At 30.7% G+C, this 24,348-nt stretch overlaps 2 protein-coding genes across 3 annotated transcripts; one reads left to right on the forward strand and one right to left on the reverse strand.

The window, feature by feature from the left end:
* Nucleotides 1-859: 859 nt before the first annotated feature.
* Nucleotides 860-23,774, forward strand: LOC133330235 (UTP--glucose-1-phosphate uridylyltransferase). Of its 2 annotated transcripts, none has more exons than XM_061538699.1 (9): nt 860-917; nt 18,271-18,457; nt 18,520-18,611; nt 21,419-21,559; nt 21,632-21,837; nt 21,900-22,125; nt 22,200-22,338; nt 23,180-23,589; nt 23,660-23,774. In XM_061538699.1, exons 1-9 carry the CDS (start codon nt 891-893, stop codon nt 23,765-23,767), a joined length of 1,536 nt encoding a protein of 511 aa, XP_061394683.1. In that variant the 5' UTR covers nt 860-890; the 3' UTR covers nt 23,768-23,774. The 2 variants fall into 2 exon arrangements, with proteins under 2 accessions (XP_061394683.1, XP_061394682.1); XM_061538698.1 differs by lacking the exon at nt 860-917 and adding an exon at nt 8,475-8,592.
* Nucleotides 15,413-16,665, reverse strand: LOC133330239 (uncharacterized). Its single transcript, XM_061538703.1, has 4 exons — nt 16,524-16,665; nt 16,048-16,421; nt 15,952-15,979; nt 15,413-15,885 (listed from the first exon to the last, which is right to left on the reverse strand). The coding sequence occupies exons 1-4, from the start codon at nt 16,663-16,665 to the stop codon at nt 15,413-15,415; spliced, it is 1,017 nt and encodes a 338-aa protein (XP_061394687.1).
* Nucleotides 23,775-24,348: the final 574 nt, after the last annotated feature.

Here is a 24,348-nt window from a genome sequence, read left to right on the forward strand (position 1 = left end):
GGGAATTCTCAACCCTTGCCACCATCAACCCTAGGGAATACACAAATTGAAAAACTGGATCATATCACAAACAAATGTTCCCAAACTGAGCTTTTTATGCCACCTTTTCAAAAGTTCTGTGCCACTTTTTTCAAAAATGATACTTTCTTTGATACTTTTCGAAAAAAAAAAAAACAATTTCGTACAACCGAGTGAGAAATATGCATCACACCTGAAGGGATGTTTGTTCGAAAAATTCCCGTCCACAGCTTGTTCAAGCTCCCATTCTGCGTATCTGCGACATTGTGAATGGTCAGCTGGTTTCAGTTTTTGCGTGACTTATATGAATTTAGACAATAATGCATAATTTGATTTTTCCTTTATAAATTAAAAAAATTTTATCATTGCGGGAACAAAGCGTTTATACGTTGTAGCTCGATATAAACATTATAGGCCTTAATTGTAGCTAAATGTAAATGGTTTCCACTTCTCTCAGGATTGCCATTAAAAGTTGACATTATTATTGTTTTCGTATTTTATTTCGCTATTATTTACTACTAATAAAAATACGGGAATAAAGCATGTTTGAAACCATATTATTTTTTTATAAATACTATGGCAACTCTACCACAATATAATAAAGTAGGGAAAATATGCCGACTCCAATTTATATTGGGAAGTTATTTGTTTTGTTTTGTTCCCCACATTCCGATATATCGTTTGTTGTTCTTTCTTTGTCAATCGTCAAAAATCTGTTGGCGCGGCTAATATTTTTTGGGAGGTTTATTTTGGTGGTGCTGTGTTTGTGTTTTTTTTCGGCAAGGAAAAGAGATTAGAGTGGTGACAAAGCAATTGGAAGTGTATAAAATTAATATTTATCAGTTCGAAGTAAATACAACAATATCGACAAAATGTTGAATGTACCATCTGAAGGAAAGGTAGGTGAAATGGCGAAAAAAAACGAAACGAGATGTACAAACGAAATTGTTGTCAACAAGAATAAATGTTCTTATTGGAACTTCAAAGTGGAATATTTGCAGATAATGGTTCCCCTTTAAATGATAATGTTATGCAAAATTATTATACTTATTGATTTATATAATTAATATTTATCAATATATGCATAAAAGGTTTTTTTTATATATTTTGTATATTGTTTGATTGTGACCGGCGTTCTTTGGTGTTGAACAAACTTCTGTGGTGTATATATTGTGTGTGTGCATTCACCTTCATGTGACCTTAATGGTAAATAGTTGTCAATATGAGGGTCGGTGGACAAATCTTTTTGTTTACCACCCCCCCTTTCAAAAATAAAAAGGACGGTTGATAATGATCTTGAAATCATTTATGCTGTGCCATTCATATTCTGTTATAAAATACTGCTGGTAGTTTATTATTAGATGCTATTTTAGATGATAAGAAACAATTAATTTTATTGGTTTTTCATGTTTAGAAACAAACAAATAAAAAAATTGCTCATTGCATCATTAAGGAAAATCGTATGCACCTATATTGTTTTGTGCAATTGTTTTTTATATGTTTTAAATTTTAATAAAATTAAATAAATAAAAAGAAAACTTAAAATTAATTATAATTAAAAAATATAGCCCCGAACCACATGCCAATAATACAATAGGTATGCTTGATAACACAAAAATATGTAACAATTAGTACAAATTGTAACAATTGGTACAATTGAGTGTAAGTTGAGAGAGACATTTTAGCAATTGTTTTCCGAGAATTGGTAAAATTTACTCGTTAAGGTTTTTCATCTTTAAGTTTTGTTGTCAAATTATTAAAATTTTTCGAATGTAGAAGCAAGAAATAACACTAACTGTATTATTTTTCATATGATATTTTTATTTTATATATCAAATTGTGTGTTGCACTTAATACCCAAATTATAGTCAAAAATGAGTTTACAACCACGGACCAATAATACAATATGTACGTTTGATAATACAATAATTTGTAACAATTTCTACAACTTCTAGAGGAGATGGAGAAACTTTGTTAGTGGTTTATTGAGTATTGGCAAAATTTACTCAGCAAGGATTTTCATATTTATGTTTTGTTGTCAAATGTTATTCTTTTTCATATTTTCAAGCATTCGATTGAATTTTTTAATTATTTTGGAGGTATTAAGCAATATACATACAATGTATTATAGTTTTATTGGAAAATTTATCGTACAAAACTAATTCATAACATTAAAACTTTCTGTCAAACTTATATGTTCAATAATATATATGTATGTATGGTACTACTTATGCCATGTTCTGACGGGCATCCGAACAACGTAGTTCGCTCTCAGAATTACGTACATGAATTAACCCGTTCATACAACACTATTCATAATTCATATCATCAGAGTTTTTTATTTCAAACTTTTTGTTTCTTGTTTTACACCAAAAATGTAACATATTTTAGTAAATTACATAGGGATCTAAATAGAAAAAATAATTCTCTTTCTCCTGACTATAGTATGAACCAATATCTATTTACTTTTCATTCATGTTTTCCATTTTTTCTGAAAATGTTGTTGTTTTTAATACATTTTTATATTTTCTCAATTCAAATGTCACATACTGTCATAAATAAAAATTTGGAGAATTTTTTGTTTGAGTTGCCCCACATTTGTTTCTTGTTTTGTACGCTAATTAGAACGAAGGGAAAAGAAATGCATATTGCATTATGTAGAAAACAAAATTTACATCCTGCTGCATATATAAAAACTATACAATTTTTTACTTTTCATTCATGAATTTCAATTTTACTGACAAAGTTTGAAAATTTCATAAATATTTTCAAACTGTCAAAATTAATTTATTTTCGATAAATACTCTCAATTGTTAGGGATGGGACAAATTTATTGGTTATTCAGAGAGTGATTCGAATTGAACAACGTACAAAAGTCAATTTTGTATGGGGAACTAAGTAATTCCTTCATAATTAAGGGTCGAACAACGAATGAGAGAGCGAACAACGCTCGTCTGTACATGGCATTAGGCCATTCAGTAAGGCCAGCTGATATCTAAATTTTTTGTCAAAATATATTGAATTCAAAAAAATAAACATAATTATCTTTGACAATGGTATCGACTAAAATTTCAATTTGTTTTTAAATGCACGTTATATATTACAGGCGCTATTTTAAATATTATCAGGATACTGATCCTAAGCACAAGTCACATGTAGTGCGGATGTGGCTGCTTTATAACTGTCGCAAAGTTCTGGATTTGCAAAATATAAATCTCTTGGCTAAAAGGGAACCAAAAACATTAAAAACTGCAATATTGGGTGATTGACATAACATTCCGAACAATTATGACTTGCAAAAGTTGATCTATTTGATGAAAAATGACCAAGGTCGGTCATACAAAATATTAAAATTATGAAAATGTGTGTTTCGTATTATAAAAAAATTGAAATGTTTTTGTTTGTGTTATTTTTTTATGTTTTTAAGCCGAAATTGCTATTTCTACATATGTATATAATTATGAAATCAAAACACATCTTTGAGAAACATTTATGTTTATTACTAACAAAATTATTTATTCAATGTGTAAACTCATTCTTGACATACTGTATATTGGGCCATAGTTAGATATATCGGTCTAAAATGTTCGTTGTTTTTTTTTATATATTTGTAAAATTGTTCCCTTGCAAAATAAAAAAATTCTTGACTACAGTTGTAGCCACAGTACGTTGTAGCATAAATATGTTATTTCCAAGAAGTTTTGAAGCTTGGACTGATAATTTTACACATAACGTTAAACAACATTTTATTAACAAGTGTAAACTCAATTTCCCACTTTCCGATAACATCGGAGGTAGTTCAAAAAATATCAAATCATTGTTTTACGTTTTGATAGTAATATTTTTAGTATTTAAATGACTTGCCAAAAAGTAAAAAAAAAATATAAACTAACCCAATAAAATAGTAGCAACATTTTAGCTAATACAGATAAAGAGATAAAAGCATTCTGGAAAATAGGTACATTTATAATTTTACAATATGTCAATAATAATGACCTAGCATATTTTGCCGATTAAATGTTTTGATAACTTAATATAGCCAATATATTATGGAATATTAAAGGCTATTTAATGGTAGACTATTTTAGAGTACCACTGAACGATTAAACGAAAGAATTTATTTTGAATGTGTAACTTTCGTAATTGATCACGACATAAACATGAAATGATCACGTAAATTTGAATCTATATAAATTTTGAATTACATTTCTAACATTTCGAAATAAAAAAACTTCCTTTATGATATTGAAAAGAGATTATTGCTAAACGGGAACATGCCAAAAGTTGAAAATACAAAAAAAGAAACCCATTTTTATTTTCAAATTTCTTCATTAGTTCTAAAGGTTATCTCTACAATTTGCAAATATAGAAATCATTGCAGTATTGTGTATTTTTGGGTACCCCCCATTGCAAATATTGCAAATCATTTTTAATCTATCGTTCAAAGAGAGTTATTGTGGGGCTTTGTTTTTATATAGCCCTTACTTTTCTAGTATTTTTTGTAGAGATTAATATAGTATTTGTTTTTCTCGTCACGCTGTAAATTGATGTAATCTCCGCTGATATTGATAATAAAAAAAACACATTTTTGTTGATAAACCTTCTCTATCCACTTAGAATAAAATTGTGCATTTTTTGTTTCTTTCAAAACGTCAATCATTTGTTTTGAAAATAAAAACGTATTTCACTTCAACTTGAGTTGAGGTGTTCTAAATCTAGGGATTACATTGTGTAAATAGTATTTGTATTATTACCGATGATAACACATTTAAGTCGCAATTTGCCAAGTCAATTTTGTTAACCCATTATATTATAGATGTGATGATAGATGATCATTTTAAAACTTTTTCAGTAAACAGGCTTAAAGGAATGCCACCTATAAATATAAAACTTTGTATATAAGATATTTTCGGGGTATTATATATATATAGAAGACCTTATGTAGGCTTTCTATAGAAATAATGTCTTCTTCAGATTCTTCAGATAGAAGACTTTCTTCAGATTCTCTATATAAAAATAGAGATTTTTATATATAATATTTAATCCATAGGGTTTCTATATACTACACACCATCTATAAAAGCCTTTAGAAGATAAAACGCTTTCTTTGAAGTCCCAACCCATTAGTGGTGGGTTAAATAATTTATATAATTTAATAATTTTTTGATACGAACTCGGTCTCTTCCACTATCATATATTTACATTCACTTGCAATAATTCCCAAATACCATTAATACCATACATCAATTTTAAAACAATAATAAAAACAATTTTATAGCCAATTTCAAGGTGGAAAATGTATTAAAATTATTTTGCCTATAGTTTACACTCTTATCGAAAAACTTGATGATAGCTATTCTTCAACTATTTTCTATTTCTTGTTATTTTTGTCAATATATTCTGAGTCATTTTGTCTTTTTTTCGAATTATGTGTCGTGTTTTCGACAATGTGGCATTGAGATGAGTTTGCCGATATGTACAAATAGCCTGTGAGTGATTGTCAAAAATTTAAAAATATATCATAGTCCTATAAATCCCCATGATATACATACGTAAAAAATATATACTTCTCAGTTACTTATTAATTAATTTTCATTTTTATTTATTGCATTTTCTGAAGAACAGATTTTACTATTGAAAACAAAAACCCCAAATTTATTTTCATATGCTGTTATGTTGTGGATGTTCCTTCCCATAGACGGTACGTTATAAATCTATCAAAAATGGCACATTTGTTTTGCTGCGAAATGCGAATTTAGACATATAAGTTCGTCATTGTTCGTACAACAAATATATCGTCGTCAACTTCTGCAGATTTGCCATTTCTTTGATTGTTGTTTTGGTTCTTTTTGTTTTCGTTTTGATTCTAAGAATTCGTGAATTCTTAACTGATAAGAAATGTATTATTTAATAAAGTAGCTGTGCCTACTCACAACTTTCAAAATTGTCGAATAATGATGTGATTTCTTTGTCAAGAATTTATCTGTAGATAAAAAGAAATAACATCTGCTAACCGGAATAAATTGTTCTTATAGAAAACATTACATTACAAATAATAAATAAGTTTACTTTATTTAAATATACTGGAATTTATTTGCTCGGTGCATTTAAAACCCTCCGGAGACACAAACTTCCGATATACCGAACGAATATACCAAAATATCTGAATATACGGATTTTTTACCTTTTGTAAGCAAATCAAGACTCAATTCATTGAGGTTTTTTAGTCTGAATTCCCAATTTACCATGGCAATTTTATTCTATAGAAAACATAACCTCAGTAAACTGGAAGGAAATAAAAATCAAGTTTCAGTTCACTGAGAAATTTTTTTCTATCGAAATAAAAATCAAGTCACAGTTTAGTAAAGTTATATCTTCTATAGAAACAATCAAGAAAGAATCAATCCTCAGTTCACTAAGGTAATTTTTTTATAGAAATTAAAATCAATTTTTCAATGAAAAAAAAATCCAGCCTCAGTTCACTGAAGACAACTTTTATACAGAAAAACTGTTTTTCTATACAATATAGCATTAGTTGAGGTCACTGAGGTATTTTTTCAAAAGAAAAAAAATCAAGACCTTTTTAAGGTTTTCTATAGATTTTGTATCTATCGAAGTCTTAAAGGAACTGCTATGTATTGTAGACTTATAATAGATTGCCTGTCTATTGAAGACCTGTAGACATATAAGAGAAATATCCCCAAAAAATAAAATTCCTATCATACTGAAGAAAATCTACTAACTATAGTAGACATATAGAAAAAATGCGAGCCCCACTTCTCAAGAATTGAGGTCTTTCGATTATACAGCCAACCAGTCTATGTTGTCATTGATTGATATTATTGAACATCATTCTGATTTGCATTATCACAACAGTTGTGATGCTGAGATGCTATTGCCGTTGGTGTTGTTATTGCTGCTGATGTTGTGACCCTTATAATAAATAATTTAATAGCTATTGTCTCCCTGAATTGGAATATAAACAAATTCGGTATTGTCAATTGTACTTGTTCAGACCTCATTTTTGGTTTTTCTATGATTTGTGTTGTAGTTGTTGTTGCTTGTTTTATATTCGATCATGTCAACAAAGTGCTGTTTGTTTTGGGGTGCTCCCAAAAACAACCACATCATCATCACCACTATTCGTATTCGTTACAATTGAATGGAAATGAGATAGGATTTTGAGATATCAATACAAATACACACACACACGCTCAGACACAAATATACACACATAATTGTATGCACTTATACTGATAATCAGTTCCCAACATACCATTCAGTAATCAAATCTCAATACCACTTGAGAACAAGCTTATATTCTTAAGCTTTTTTTAGTAATATTAAAAAAATATTGTTAAAATGTGAATTCACAAACAGTTTTCAACTATGCTTGAGAAAACGTTTGTGTACAAATGTTTCCCTATTGCAAGAATAAGCTTTTAGTAATATTACACAAGTAATTGTATCATAAGGGTTCCGTTTTGATTTTTCTACAATTATTAATAAACATTTCTCAAGATAAGACTTTTTCAAGCTTAATGCTTGTGTTGGTAAGCTTAATATAATATTACAATACTTTTGGCCAACAATACCCTCCTCCCATCCAAAAAAAAAAATCTTCATGATAAAAACGCCAACAATTACGCACGCCATTAACTGCCGGCAATTACCACCAGCCAACTATGCATACATTCACACATAGGAACAGCGGTCGAATAGTGGTCGTCGCAAAATTCAAAACTAAAACAAAAAATATTAACAAAAATAAAAATAAAATAAAAGTTGACTTCAAAATTGACTTTGTGTCGTCACACCAGCACTGGGTGATTTCCAGCTGACAGCAGTAGTACTTGATTAGAGCTCTCCCAGCGTTTGTGTTGTGTGTGTGTGTGTTTATTAACATTCGATTCTGTAGGTTTGTTCTTCTGCTGTTACCGTACGTAATGCTCGTTGGGTTCGCCTCGTTCGGCGCGGAATCAGTTTCCATATCGCATTTATTTGTTTTGCTCGCGGAATCTTAAACGAACGCTGCGTCCATATCTATTCCGAAGGCAGTTACTGGCGTTAAATTTTTTTGCTTCTCAGAAATTTTTTTATTTGTTTTGTTTTTGCTTTCTGAATTTTTAAATTGGAAAATTCTCATCGGAATATTTCATTCATACATCTAGTCTAGACGCGAACGAAAGTTGATGTGTTAAGAGAAATAATAATAAAAAAAATACTAATAATAAAAAGAGAATTATTTTCCACCATTTAATTTTGTCCTACAAAGCATCCCGGTTCTATTAGATGTAAATTGCATTACGCCGATTTATTAACTGAACGCGAATCAGTACTGAATGTGATGTGATAGTGTAGTGTAATTAAGATTTGTTTTAAATACAAATTATATATTCAATTTAATAAAATTTAGTATAATTAAACAAAAAATATACCAAAAAAATTTTAAACATTTTACCAAATTATTTCAACTGTGATAAATTAAATAAGTGTTTATTTTAAAAATTAAGAAGAAAATATATTCTAAACCTACGACATTATGAGCCGTCCCATTGATATTCTTTTGGAAAGAGTAAGTTAATAGATGTATTAACAAAAAAAGAACAAATCAGTTTAAATGTGACCCGGATTTTTTTTTAATTTTTATATAGAAAATAAAAGTAATAGAATAATTTATTTCTACTGATAAATTACAGTTTTTGATTTTTTAGTTAAGGGCTTGATTTTTTTTCTTATAAAAAAATAGGCCACAGTTTACCGAGATTAATTTTTCGATAGACAAAAAAAAAAAACTTCAGTGTACTGGGGGTAGATTTTGTTCCATAGAAAAAATGACTTCATAAACTAAGGCTCCATTTTATTCTATTGAAAAAAAACTTCTTAAACTGAGGCTTTAAGAAACAAAGAATAGTATCAATAGGTATATCATTTCTGACCGTATATATTCTTGATCAGGGTGAAATTCTAAGACGATCTAGTCATGACTGTCCGTCCGTCCGTCTGTTGTAATCACGCTATCTTCTGAAGGAATTGAGATAGGGTGCTGAAATTTGCACATGTTTGTCTTTTGTCTGAAGGCAGGTTAAGTTCGAAGATGGGATATATCGGTCCACGTTTGAGCGCGTTTTTCAACCAAATTCGCTGAAATTTGGAAATTTGGCTGTAATTTAGTATTTTGAGTTCTTAAAAGATAACAATTTTCTCCACAAAAAATTATGAATATAGGTAATTTTTTTCGTATAGAGCCCCCATATAGTTTTTCTACCGAATTCGCTGAAATTTGGTATTTTGTAGTCGTATATGGTAACAAATCTCCCCACCAAAAATTATTGGGTAGTCCCCATATAACCCCCTTTTTATATTAAAATAGTCATCTAATTTGTTCCGCGTTTTGGGTTTGGTTCTAAGAGTCTGTCGTTATCATTTCTCCTGCGGAGGATATCGAGATAAAAAGCTAGAACGTAAGGTTCGAAAATGAACTATATATATATATATATGAACTATAACCCGCATTTAGGCCTAGCCCCTATGTGGGAGGTACCAGAAGGAGTGGACCGATATTCCCCATCTTCGAACTTGAACTAAGTTTGGAAGAAATAATAAGATGGGCAAAGTTTGATTGAAATCTAAATTTTCTGAAACAAATTTGGCCCAAAGAAACATGGGGTCTAGAACCAATAAGTCCATGAGGACATATTGCCCATAAGGCTGAGGGTATAATTATACATTAAAAATTTCTGAAATTTGTATTATGGTTTACGTAATCGGTTTGTGGAAATGTCGGTATAGGTCCACTTTTTGATATTTTCCCCATATATTTTCATTTCAAGTACCTGTTAGTATATCTATGGTGGAGGGTATCCAAATTTCGGTCCGGGCGAACTTAACGCTTTTTCACTTGTTTTTCTATATATCGAAATAAATGAGCGCAGTAAACTGAGGCTTGATTTTTTTTATATAAAAATAAATGATCTCAGTAAACTGAGGTCCTATTTTTTCCAAAGAAATAAATGACCTAAGTAAACCGAGGCCTGATTTTTTTCTATACAAATAAATAACCTCATCAAACTGAATAGGCGTGATTTTATTTATAGAAAAAATGGCCTTATTAAACTGAGGTTTTGATTTCTTTGTAAATATATAAATGATCTCAGTAAACTGAGTCTTGATTTTTTTCTATTGATATAAGGATTGATTTCTTTCTAGAGGTACAAATGACCTCGGATTTTGAGCATCTATTTTTTCAATTGATTTTTGAGAAAAGGAAATGACAAATTAGTGGCACTTTGGTTGAAAAATTCAGCTAAGACTTTCGATATATCGAAAAGTGGGTTAAGCATAAGCAAACATATGTTTTTATCCACCAATACAATTTACAAAGTTTTGAAAAATGCCCATACTGATTTCATTGGATTTTTATTGGAAGTTGTAATAAGTTTGTTCTTTCTTATAGAAGCCGCTTTTCTTCTTCAAAAGACATCTTCTATTACATGGAAGGTCCCAAAATGTATATTCGGCAGAATACTTCTTAAAATGGCCTTCCTACCTATTAAAATGTTACCTATTTTAAAGAATATCTCCTAAATTATTTTCTTTTACAATGAAGCGATTCTAAATTATTTCTATACTGTGGAAACTCTTATAAAGGCTTCTTTTAGATAGGGGATGTCCTAATGGTTCTATTCTATACGAGAACTTTTAATGTTTCCTCTATAGAATACCCACTGAGAGTCGTCTGTCCATAGAACGTCCATCAAAGGCAATCTGTATAGGACAGCGAACATATAGGACATGTTGCTTTCCAGGTTATTTTACATTGAGGACATTCAATAAGGGTATTAACTAAGCTGTAGAAAAATAGTAATAAATAATAAAAAATAATAACAATTGAGCCAGAATAAATTTTCAGAATTGAACAATCTTGACATAGTTCGCTATTTAATTGGAAATAGCTGGCTCTCAAAGAAATAAATCACCACTTTTTACATGTATATACTACAACAAGAATTCCTCAACTATTTATTCCAAGTACCGCATCACACTTCAATACAAATACAAATTCCATATTAAAAAAAAAATCATAACATTCGTTCATTTACCTATGCTAATGTCAGATTTAAGTGATGGTCTGGGTCAAGTGTTTGCTTCAACAGGAAATTTTACTGTACACACTTCAGATAGTAAACATCGTTAAAATGTCATAACTAAATAAAAAAAAATACTATTTCACAATCCAATGTATTGTGTTTTCTGTAGTATTGTTTGATATACGAGTATGTAATTGGATATTTGAAATGTCTAAGGAATTTTGAAGGTCATTAAAAAAACAAGCAGCGGTCACCTTTCGATGGTGTGTATTTTGAGTATTTTTGAGTATTTTTTTATTTATAACGTTCTTAAACATGAGTGCCATTGTTAAAAATCATTTCAATTCTTAAATGAGAATATATGTTCGCATTTTATATATTTCTTCTTTTTTACATACAATTGCACTTTCTGCAATTATAAACGTCTAGAATTCGTTGTAATGGTAATAATATGGAGGGTGTAATAGAAGAGATATTTCTTTATCTGTTATATATATTCTACACAAATCAGAACAGAATATATCTATAAGGTATCGCCATAATGATCCTCGGAGCTTTTATGGAAATCCCCTTTTAAAAAGTTCTCTACTATAGAATAATTCCAAAGAAGACTTATGTGGCAATTTTCCATTTAAAGAAGACCTAGCCATGTTCTTCTGTCATATATAATAGTTTTTTAAGTGGTGTCGTGGTGAGCTCGTACTCCATCCAAATAAAATAATAAAATCGGTGGTGTAATTACCACACATTCGTATACAAATGTTTGAATCTATAATCTATTTCAAAGATAACAAAAAACGAATAATTTAGTCGCCCACTTCTGCAAAAAATTCAGGAATATCAGGCGATTTTGAATCCATAGGAAACATGATAACGCATATCATCATAATTATCAAAAATGGTTCCATTATTTTCATGTGAAATTTTCTCTCTCAATACGAAATATCTTAGAGTCAGGAGGCGAGGGTGTTTCCGAAATATTTAAACTCCTTTTTTCTCTTCAAATAACCTTTTTTACGATAGACGAATGCGGTTACTCAAAAAACTATTACTCCAATCGGTTTCCATTTATAATACCTTATTCTATACATGTATAATTCAAATAAGGGTCCGCAATGTTACAAACCTAAAAAGATATTTATGTTATTTATGTAACAAATTAATTCTTGACGATACTATGAATATATCATATCACAAAGAAGACATATTATTATATATATACCATTGGAATTTTCATGTTAATGTTTGATAAAAATTACAATCATGTTTGTTTAATAAAAATTTGTAGAGAATTAACAATTTATAAAAGTGCATCTATTTAGATGAGAATAGAAATTACATTACAAAATACGATTTCGGAATGCTAATTATTATTATATAAACATCCAATTTTCATTAATAAAAGCTGTGTGAGTGCACGTAATTACAGTCGAACATGCAAACGCTCTTCCTTATGACGCCCAATAAACATGTAACTTGTTCAATTATCTTATTTGAAATACAAAACTAGTTTCACAACCATCTAAAAAGGGCTTGTTTACAAATACGAAATACATCTTGTTTTGAAATTTAATTTATTACATAGTCTACGATTTTTGCACAGTGGTCATAGTGGATTATCACACAGAAAAATATTCATTGGATAAATGTTTTAATTCGCTTTCGGCCTCTTTTATGATTTTCAAATATAAAGAGAATTGCAGTATGATTGAATTAAGTTGGGATTTGGGTATCTTCGAATCATGTTGTATTTTTCTTATTTACCAATCATAAACAAATACAATCGAAATAGCTTTTAAAGACTGTTTAGGAACTGAAATTCTTCACTATTCTTAATGTCATTATAAGTGTTATCAAACAAATAAAATTTTTTGGGTCTTTTGGAAATCGAATTATATATCCAATATGTCGTTAAAAACGATTTCGACGATACTATACAAATTCACGAACGATAAATTGTTTGCCCATTTCACACTGTGCAACACATATAACCTGTTGCTGCCTGTCGGCCTGGCACCTAACTGACATTCAGTGCCTGATAATGGTAAATGAAATGAAACTAATATTATTATTATGAAAGTCAGCAAAAATCACAATGTAAATAGAAATGATAAGCAGAGCTTTGATAAGGTGGGAACAATAACAGTGCACTTAACACTGCGTATTTGTTTGACCTTTTAGAGGTCATTGCTGAACATGGACAATATAAATTCAAATCACAATAATATGTAGATTATTTCAGTTAAAATATCATTTAGATTAATTCTATAGTTAGGGCTTGAATATTATTTTTAAACCGTTTTGTACTGTGAAAATTAATGTTAACACCCTATCTAGAGAATGGAATAAATTATTGATTCGTCGCATAGATTTTTCTTTCCCAAATGTTTTTCATTGATACGAAGTGTACTCCTTCAGATCAATTTCAATTTACGGTCATTTGAAACAATTTTTAAGTTTTTTTGTTTTTTGAAAAGGCAGATTATGAATTTTTCACTCCGAAATGAAATCTATATATAACTGTATATTTGGTGATTTATTTGACATACCTTCCATTTACATGGAAAACTCTAATTAATTACATCTGCGAATAGTACTTTACAATACTACAATACATTAATTCTTCAATATTACAAATATTTTCACTTTTTTATCACTTGTTTTATTTCTAGTTTGAGAAAGAATACTTTTTCAATTAAATTAACTTCAAAAAATACACATAAGCCACCTTAAATATCAATTTTGTGTTTTTATTCAATTGATCAATTGGCCTCGGTCCACATGCTGCCGTATTCACACATAGAATTCATCATTTAGGTCAATTAACAATTGACAAAATATTTACTAAAAATATGCAATATTCAGAAGTTTTTTTTTTCAACTCAGATGTATGCATTTTATCTGAAATAAATGTCATCGTGATCAAAGGAGAAATTTATTAGGTCTTCTCTTCATATATTTTTCTTTTTGTATAAGGAAAGCCCACTCCACTCAAAAAATCGATTTTACTTAAGAATGTCTCTTTAAAATATCAAGTGAAAATTAATAAAAACTCTTCTGAAGATATAATTGAATTATTATGTAGACGACAAGTGGCAGCGAGAGCGTATCTCAACACTTTAATGTGTTTTTTCCCGAAACAGTGTTTTGACGGGCTCGATAACTCAAAAACGATCAATCCATAGTGATTTTCTATAGACATTTCCTACAGGGTAGATATCGTATGAACAAGGATAAATCCAATAGGTGAGGATCTTTCTTTTGGTTTTCGGCCAAAATTTACAAAAAAAAAAAAAAAATATTTCCCTGCGTCCTTGTTCATAACAGTGTACTCCTTCCAATTACTTAGGAATTTTGAGATTCGAATGCTCCAGTAATCGGCAATCATGCCCGTCGTCGAAAGTACAAGTCATTAACACAATGTATACATATTTGTCGGCCGGTTGAAAATCGTCAAAATTTGAAATCGAACAAGTAAAAAAGTGTCAGTCGGTGTTGCCTATGGTTTGCGGTAAAGATAATAGTTTGTGCAAAGTTTGGTTCAAACCAGACATTCCATTCACCTGATATTGGATTTACTAATATTGAAAATGTTTACCATTTGTAGGGGGTACCAGAAGTTTGGTTCACATCGGACATTCAATTCGCCTGATATTGGATTTACAAATATTGAAAATTTTGTAGGGGAGGTACTAGAAGCAGTGGACGAATCCTACTTGATCTGGGCTTGGTAAAGATAATTGGTTGCACAAAGTTTCATTAAAATCGCCAAAATATTTGTTGATGGCGTATAGAAAAATATCTCGCATGTACATATTTCTGATGGACCTGATCACCTCCGATGCGTTTTTCCATTTTCACAGTAAAAAATCTTGTGGCCGGAAATTTAATATAAGCCAAGCCCATTTTAATAAAGTCACCATTTTATGGTCCATCTCCGCTTGTCGTATTTTGATGCTTCTCGCCTGTCTAAAATTTGGAATTTCAGATTCTCAAAGGAATATAGACCTCCTTGCAGACCGTGCTAAATATAGATCTATATTTTATCTAATCTACCCCATACATCCATTTCAGGTATTATAACGACCTTTCGGCATTTTCCAACAGACATAATTCTGCATTGCAGTTTCTCTGAGGATAAAATAGTTTTTCATTTGTTTGATTTTTTTATTTCATTGTTTGATTTCTCATTTCCACCATAATTCATTTTTTTACTTGTTATTTTTTTTATCAACTATATGTTCTACATATTTTTATAAAAAAAAAAATAATACCTTAAAAATCTATTCCCACTAAATAATTCCTTTAATTAAATTGTTCTTGGCGTATTTTTGTAATATTACAATAGTTTGAATATAACTTTTCACATTTGTCGGCATGTTCTCGAAACTCCTCCAGACTTGGAAAATGTCTATACATACTATCGACATCGAATAAACGACGATCTTCTTCTTGCTTTTTATCATTTCCTTTGGCCGATTTCTCATCTTCATCCACATCGCCAGTTATACGTTTCTTTATAGATTTTTGCATACCCCAAATAAAGGGAGCACTTTTACACATCAACATTTTCACACATGACGTTTGTCCCTCTTCCCTTTCATAGCTTGAAATCATATTGGTGATTTTATCTGTCAGACTTGTATCGATCGCATCATTCAGCAATGATTTCATTTTCTTGGAAGGATTTTGCAAAAACCAATCAATGGGAGTGCCATCCGACAACATGCGTGGTTGATGTTCGGTTGGTGAGTAATGTTCCTCGGGGCCCGTTTCGGCTGTATCATGATCAGGAGAGGGATAACGGCGATTGAGGGGTGTCGTTGTATCTGCAGTTTTATTACTATTATTACCCAAAAGTGTTGTGGCAATCTGTATTGAAAATAAAATAAACAAATGATTTATTTTTCTTAAAAAATAATAAGAAGAAGAATTTATACCGTGGAAGCCACCATTATTAAAACATTTATGGCCAATGCCCCTAGTTTGGTTGCATCAAAACCCACCATGCGTAAAATACTGGTGACAAATTGTGTCGTATTCAAATCTAGGCCAACTTTTTCTTTGCTAGATTGTGGTTTTTCCTCGTGTCTCTCATTCGTCTGTTGATGGTTTTGATCACGACCACTTTCTTGTGAATCGTATTTCTTGGTATTGATATATTCCTCTGTTGAAGATGGCGATGACACTTTAGAGGGTTTTGATTTTAGACCCTTTTGCACCAACGATGACAATAAATCCGAGTTGCCTTTACTTGCTGTTTTCGAAAAAGCTTTGGCCACTAAGTTTGCCACATCTGCGGCGGTGTTAATACCTGAATAAAATTTAAAAAATATTAGTTTTCATGAAATGTGTATAACTTTTGAAAGATTTTATGCCAAAATGATCGATTTTTTTAAACTTATTTTTCTTTTACCAAACATTTGCCCGGCAAATTTAAGACCTTCATTAAAATTATCCATAACTCCACGCTTTCGTATTTCTTTGGAATCACTGCCATTGAATAATAGCATTGCAACTACCAGAAGACTTAATGACACCAGTTTGCCGAATTTCATGATGTTACTTTCCGTAAGTTTGGTTAACCACTAAAAGTGTGTATGCACCATGGATTTGCCAGCACCCACAAATTGTCATTGTTCATGGAAATTTTTATCACATGAGTGATTTTCTTTACGCTTGGTTTTTTCGCAATCAATTTTCTTTACCTAATTTTGTAATAAGGCGACAAGTTTTGGTCGATTTTCTTGTCTTCCAAAAGGGGAGAAGGTTTGTTCGACAACAACAATTGAGACAAACAAGGGGGTTTTCTTTAATTAAAATAAATTTTTATGGTTTTAGATATGGAAGGGTTTCATAGACCCTGTAAAGATAAAAATTATAAATATACGTCCTTCCATATGTCATCTTTCATGGATAGAATACTCTTCACATGCCTTATATATAAAACTGTGAGACAAAATCGAGATCATGGCCTGGGGGTTGGAAAATTCCTACTGGGGATTATATACCTTTGAGAGAATATGAAAACCTCAGAAGAAAACAAAAAATCGCCAGTGATATTTTTTCTGGTCACCATATTATACATAAAGAGAAGGCTTGACATCTTGATTTTTAGAACCTTTCGTCCTTCTAACACGATTTCTTGTGTGTCCTTTTTGTTCTTAATTAATTGAACCGGAATCCAATCATCACAGGATGCGATTTGACATCATCGCAATATTTTACAAAAATGTTGCTCGTAAGATTTTAGATGGGGTCGTCAAAGACAAGAAATCGATATTTTAACGTTTCAATTGTATTTACTCAATTTTATCAGTGTCATGTTACTAAAATTCAGAATAAATTCAGAATAAATTCTTTATTAAAAAACTGTCAGGTTCTTCCGTATTATTTGCACGTCTCTAAAGTATTCTAGAAATAGAAGAGACCTAAAATTCTTCTGTTGAGATAACTCCCTTCATGTCTGCTATTGATCTTACAATGGGTGGGTTAACTAAAAAAACATCGAAACCGAAAACAAAACAGATTTTTTTTATTCAAAATAATTTCCATAAAAGTGGTGCCATTTTTATACACACGGTTTTAAGGATTATGAGGGTATATAAACTTTGGAACTATTAAAATTGTGCCTTTTTGAAATACCGGTTATGGGATAACAAATGCATTTGAATCAAACCCAATAATTTCGAGTCGATTTCGCAAACTTTGAAGATCGATGTATTTTTGTTAATCACTTCCTCAGCAAGTGTCAACATTTTGAATACATCGTAGTGTACACAAGATATGCTGGGTTCCAGTCACACATTTGTAAATTGTTTATGAAGATAATTGAGTATCAGAATTTTCCATAGGTCGTTTGCAGATGTCAGACTTTTTACAGGACTTATGATATTACATTAAAACCCTCTACTCATATATCTCTTTTTTGGGAATACTTCCCCCTGTATGTTGTTTTGTTAGCATACTTAATTTCACCACGTAATTACCGTAATTCCAAAACCACACATTTAAGCCTAAAAAAATTGTGTACGAGTATGTTATGGCTGAGCAAGAAATTACAACGACAAACAAAAATTACTAACCACCTCTTTTGATGATGTTTTAATTATTAACAAAGTTTTAACATTTATTTTTAATATAATTTTCAATTTCAATTCTAGGTACGTGGCCACCAAAGAGCTCCATCCGATTCCAAAGAATTCCATGAATTGACCAAACGTGATGCTCTCCGTCAATTGGAAAATGATTTGGATAGACTTTTACAAACTGCCGAACCGGAAACGCGACCTGCCCTACAAACGGAAATGGAACGCTTTGCCGAGTTGTTCGGTAGATTTTTACAAGAAGGTATGTTTTAATTTTTTTTGTTATATAAATTGAATATGTAAACAGCTTTTATTTATTTACAGAGGGACCCTCCATTGATTGGAATAAAATACAAAAATTACCTGAGAATGCGGTCAAGGATTATAGTTCACTAAAAGCTCCCAAAAATGATCAGGTATATTTTGTTTCTAATAATGTCGAAAATATTCTATATGAGATTAGCAAGCAAATGTATCAGCTCAAAATGTGAAGTTTTTTTGAATGAAAATGATTTTAAATTTTAATTGAACCCATTTTGAAATCAACAAATTACAACAATTAATATGACGTAATGTAAATCAACAGAATGAAATTTTGTTGTACAATTTGAGTCAACAAATTCTAAAAAATAATCAATGACTCGACGTTTTTCGAAGTATTTATTAGAATGTTATTTAAATTTCAAAAACAGAGTCTGTGAATTCAACTTTATTACATTCTATAGGCCAAACCTAAATATGTGTACATATGTATGTATATATAACTAGAAAACATTATATACTACCTCCAACGGGCTATCTGTTCATAGAAGACGTTCTAGAGAAAAAAGGAACTCATAATTTTATTCTGATATTTTACATGTCTTCTATGGAAAGTACTTCAGTATTAATCCTGGAACCAATCAATTGAAAAGTTCTCCATCTATTCCACCCATTTTTGGCAGCAAATAAAATTACAAAATGCAAAGTAGAAACATTTTTTAACCAATAGAGGGTTCTTTTTAAAATGAAATCTGTTTTAACGCTACAGGGTTAAAATAGATTTCATTTCAGAACAACATTGGCCAATTACAGAGTTAATGTAAACTTCAATTATAATATTATTTAAAATTCCATAAAAATTGAGTCTGTGATTTAAGTATTGCCTCCCTTAAGAATAATATCTAACATAAAAATTTTGAGCTGGTCCATTCCCATCTGCAAAAAGGAATTGAATGATAATTGCACGATATCCATTGATCATATTTATAATTAATTTTTATAACTAACGACAAAATTTATTGATTTAATTCATAAATTGTAATACAAAATTTAATTTAACACATTGATTGGCATATGCAACTAGTAGATTTGTTTTGAATTGGCTTTATTTTATTTTTTTGTTTGGATGTTTCTAAATTTTGTCGTTTCATCATAGTAAGACAACATATCAAATTTATATATATCAACATACATATTTACACACTTTATTATATATATCTATGACATTTCCACACCTTGTTTTCCTTTGAAAAAATAAAACAAAATCCTTTGAATTGGATGTGTGTTTATATTTTTACTGTGGTTCTCTTGAAAGAATGAGGTAACCTAATACTTTTTTTCTTATAAATCGTATAGTATTGTTTAATAAAACAAAAACATTCATACGTACCTAGATGTATGCTTGTATATTTTATTTTTGCTGAATATTTTATTAATGCTTTGTTCAGATTACTAGTAGTTATGTAGCAGCTATATTTTAATTTGTTATTTGGTGTAAAGTGAATTTGATTTATATTTTGTTGGTAGAATTTTTTTAAATATGCCAAAATGAGCAAAAATGCATGTTTCAATAAATGACATGTCTAAACTAATTTAGATTTATTTATTTTAAAAGTTGATGTAGCGATCCACATTGAGCTAAGGATGGGTAAATAATCGCTTCTAAAAAAGTGGTTTCACTGGTGTAGTAAACTGAATGTTTATTAGATCTATTGGTCCAATCTGCCTAAAAATAACTCGAATCCGCAGCCAGGATTAAGCCAATGGTAAAAATCATAGCTGGATCCCAAAAAAATGCCCGCATTGAATCAAACCTTAATTGTGAGAAACAATTACTTCGAGCAGGTCATTTTTTAAAGGATCATTTAAATTCAGATTGGCTACACCATAGTAGCATCTGTTGGCCATCACAATCCTTCTCCGAATTTCAAAACTGATGTCATTCGTTTTATTTATGGCGGTACCAAGGTAAATAAAATCTTTAACTACCTCGAAGCTGTAGTTCTCAAGTCCCACAGTTGGTCCGAGTCTACTGGACGTCTTGCGCGTTGATACCATCAGCTTGGTCTTCTCGTCGTTTACTGCCAGACCCACTTTGCCAGACTCCTTTTCAATTTGTTCAAAGGTGGCTGTTACCGCTCGCAATGTTCGATCCATTATATCGATGTTATCGGCGTAGGCGAGTAACATGTGTTGTTTGGTGTACAGAGTGCTATTTCTGTTCACCTTTGCGTCTCGTATGACCTTTTCCAGCAGGATGTTAAAAAGATCACACGACAATCTGTCACCTTGTCTGAATTCTCGTTCGGTATTGAAGGTCTCCGATAGGTCCTAGATGTGTACCCAACAATTTTAATACCGATATTTTCGATTTTTATATTTTCAATTTTCAACCTTGGTCTCACATGAATATTGCGAATTGTTTCACACGGAGTGACAAACATAATATACGTTATAATCTTATGATATATATTCTGACACACGTTAAAAAACACGTGGAGTCATTGAATAAGTTTAAAGCCATCTGTAAGTTTTGCTTAAAATGTAGTGGGAAAAGTGACCAGGAATATGGACTAAAATATGTCAAGTCATTCTTCATATCAAAGGCGATTTGTTTGCGATTTTGATCATTAAATGCTTAATTCAAAATTAATAATGTGTGATTTTGATTGATGGCAATTGATATTTAACCAAAGAATTGTTGCTTAAAGCCAAATAAACTAAACAGGTGCTTATGTCGTTGTTGTTGTTGTATTAATTAGCATTTGTAAATTATGTAGCTGCTTCACAATTCTTTTGTGTGTTTCTTTTGTGCACACAGCTTAATTAGCTCCCCTCTCTTCTTTCTACTTTTCTGATTACTAGTTATTATTTTGTATTCATTAACGAAAATAAAAATCTCTTATTTGAATAACGATGACAAACTAAACGCAATTAATCTTTAAAATTATTTCATATTTAGATTCGTTCTATGCTGGACAAATTGGTTGTCATTAAACTTAATGGTGGTCTGGGTACATCAATGGGTTGTCATGGCCCAAAAAGTGTGATACCTGTACGTTCGGATTTAACCTTTTTGGATTTGACTGTGCAACAAATTGAGGTAAGTTTTTGTATGGGGTTTATTTTTATGCCTGAAAATGTAATCTTCATATTTTCTTCTTTATTTTCACAGCATCTTAACAAAACCTATGATGCCAATGTCCCATTGGTGTTGATGAACTCATTTAACACAGATGAAGATACGGAAAAAATCATACGCAAATATACAGGATTCCGTGTTCAAATCCACACATTCAATCAAAGTTGTTTCCCACGCATTAGCCGTGAGTCGTTTTTGCCCATTGCCAAAGATTTCGATGTGGAGAAAGATATTGAAGCGTAAGTCGAACAAACCGTTTCTCATTGTTCTTAACTAATATTCTCCTTTTAATTATTACCAGTTGGTATCCACCTGGTCACGGTGATTTCTATGATACCTTCCGCAATTCGGGTCTATTGAAGAAATTCATTGATGAAGGCCGTGAATATTGTTTCTTGTCGAATATTGATAACCTGGGTGCCACTGTTGATTTGAATATTTTGAATAAATTGGTGGGCGATGAACGCGATGCCAAACCCGTGGAATTTGTTATGGAGGTAACCGATAAGACCAGAGCTGACGTTAAGGTAAGTGTCATTGTCTTTGTTTTCAATCTCAAATCACAAATATGATGACATGTTTTTGTTATTGTATAATCCAGGGTGGTACATTGATTCAATTTGAAGATAAATTGCGTCTTCTGGAAATTGCCCAGGTACCAAAAGAACATGTGGATGATTTCAAATCTGTAAAGACATTCAAGTTTTTCAACACCAATAATATTTGGGCCAATTTGTCGGGTAAGTTGAAATTATTGAACATTCGATAAATAACAAATATTGGTCACAATCTATGACCGGTTATATTTCGGGTCTATATTTAGAAAGGAAAAACATTGAAATTTAAGTCCCGGAGGATAAATAGAAGAGAATAAAAGGATAAATATAATAGAAAAACGGGGGAGACGGGCTGACCACATGATACCCTACACAACTTCTACTGGACTTATATTTTTAATGGATTTAAATATTGATATTGTTTACATTTACGGGACATTATCGAAATATGTAGACCCCTGTAAACATTTAATTCTCGCTTCCAAGTACATAAACTTTTGGGCCATTTGTTTTTCTAAATATTAACCCAACAGCATATAATATTATAGTGTAGAGACGAATGGATAAACAAACATGCCTAGATCGACTCAGCTAGTCAATATATGACGATCGGTATAATTATTGGTTCTATATTTCTATATGTCCAGTATTTAGCGACGTTATAAACTGATAATTCAACAAAAAAGGGGCCGGATTGTATTAGTCTTTCTTTCGAGAAAATTGTTTTAATATTCCTAAAAATCTTCCACCATAAATATGAAATTTTTAAGAGATTTTGAAAGAGGTTCAGCTTAAGTGACCAGTTTGTGGGGAGAACCTCTTAAATGACTAGTTTTGTTGATAAATATTCATCGCTTTGTTAATATTCCGCCTAAAAGTATACTCATAAATCTATATTATTTCATGCTGGCTTTCGCTGTATACCAATAGATGGCAGCCGCAATAAGAAAATAACGGAATAATTTCTCTTTTTTAAACAAATAAAAACATCAATAGCACTTTTAATTTTTCATTGAATTTTTAGCAATTGATCGTGTTCTCCGTGAACGTACCCTGAATCTGGAAATCATCATTAACAATAAAACCTTGGAAAACGGGTTACGTGTAATTCAATTGGAAACTGCCGTTGGTGCTGCCATGAAATGTTTCAACGGTGCCTTGGGTATTAATGTGCCACGTTCACGTTTCTTGCCCGTGAAAAAGACCTCCGATTTATTACTGGTCATGTCCAATTTGTATAATTTGAAAAATGGCAGTTTGGTAATGTCACCACAACGTATGTTCCCCACCACACCCTTGGTGAAATTGGGTGAAAATCATTTTGCCAAAGTAAAAGAGTTCCTTGGACGTTTTGCCAATATACCAGATATCATTGAATTGGATCATTTAACTGTGTCGGGAGATGTTACCTTTGGACGTGGTGTATCATTAAGGGTAATTTTTTTTTCATTTGATTAATCTTTGAATTTTTAAATAAACATAATTTATTTTCGTTCATTTACAGGGTACCGTAATTATTATTGCCAATCACGGTGATCGTATTGATATACCAGCTGGTGCCATATTGGAGAATAAAATTGTATCTGGTAATATGCGTATTTTGGATCACTAAAAACATTTTTGATGAAACCTTTGCAAATGTTTCGGGGAAGACATATTTTTTTAACCGTCAAAACCTCTTGATGATTATGATCAACTAATATCTGCAGTCAATCAATTCAACATTTGTAGTAAATTGTATGCTTTATGTAGTGGAAAAAATAAGATAAGATCCTGGCAAATGCCAGATTAGTTATTTCCCTTAGAAATGAAGGGAAATTGTGAGAGATTAAAATACTTCTAATTGGTTTCTAAAAATACCTTTGCTAATTTTCCTTGTTCCTTGTTTTTAAATATGTTTTAGATATTATTGTTTTATTTGATTTATTATTTTATTTTTTTGTAAAAAGTATCTTTATTTTTTTGTGATCGAATATTTATATTTTGTCTATGATTTGGAACGATTTTATAGCTAGTTATTTTTATATATATATATATATATATATATATGTATTTTGGTTTATTCACTTTTTTTTGTAAATTTTTTCTCAATAAGATATACTATTACCCTCTGTATCCCAATATTATTACTTGCTATTGTTTTTTTATGTAGAGTCATAATACTGCGCAAATTTAATTAAGCATAAAAGAAAT

This window comes from Musca vetustissima, unplaced genomic scaffold (assembly GCF_032173495.1).
Source record: "Musca vetustissima isolate MV318-11 ecotype Yass unplaced genomic scaffold, APGP_CSIRO_Mvet_v1 utg9944, whole genome shotgun sequence".
Classification (NCBI taxonomy): Eukaryota; Metazoa; Arthropoda; class Insecta; order Diptera; family Muscidae; genus Musca; species Musca vetustissima.

Bases quoted from the DNA above. Each gene is read 5' to 3' on its own strand.
- LOC133330235 (XM_061538698.1), top strand. From the start codon at position 8,560: ATGAGCCGTCCCATTGATATTCTTTTGGAAAGA. The intron at 8,593-18,270 runs GTAAGTTAATAG...TTTCAATTCTAG, and splicing joins TTGATATTCTTTTGGAAAGA to GTACGTGGCCACCAAAGAGC. The intron at 21,838-21,899 runs GTAAGTCGAACA...AATTATTACCAG, and splicing joins GTGGAGAAAGATATTGAAGC to TTGGTATCCACCTGGTCACG.
- LOC133330239 (XM_061538703.1), bottom strand. From the start codon at position 16,665: ATGAAATTCGGCAAACTGGTGTCATTAAGTCTTCTGGTAGTTGCAATG. The intron at 15,980-16,047 runs GTATAAATTCTT...TTTTCAATACAG, and splicing joins TAATAATGGTGGCTTCCACG to ATTGCCACAACACTTTTGGG. The intron at 15,886-15,951 runs GTAATAAAACTG...ATCATGATACAG, and splicing joins AACACTTTTGGGTAATAATA to CCGAAACGGGCCCCGAGGAA.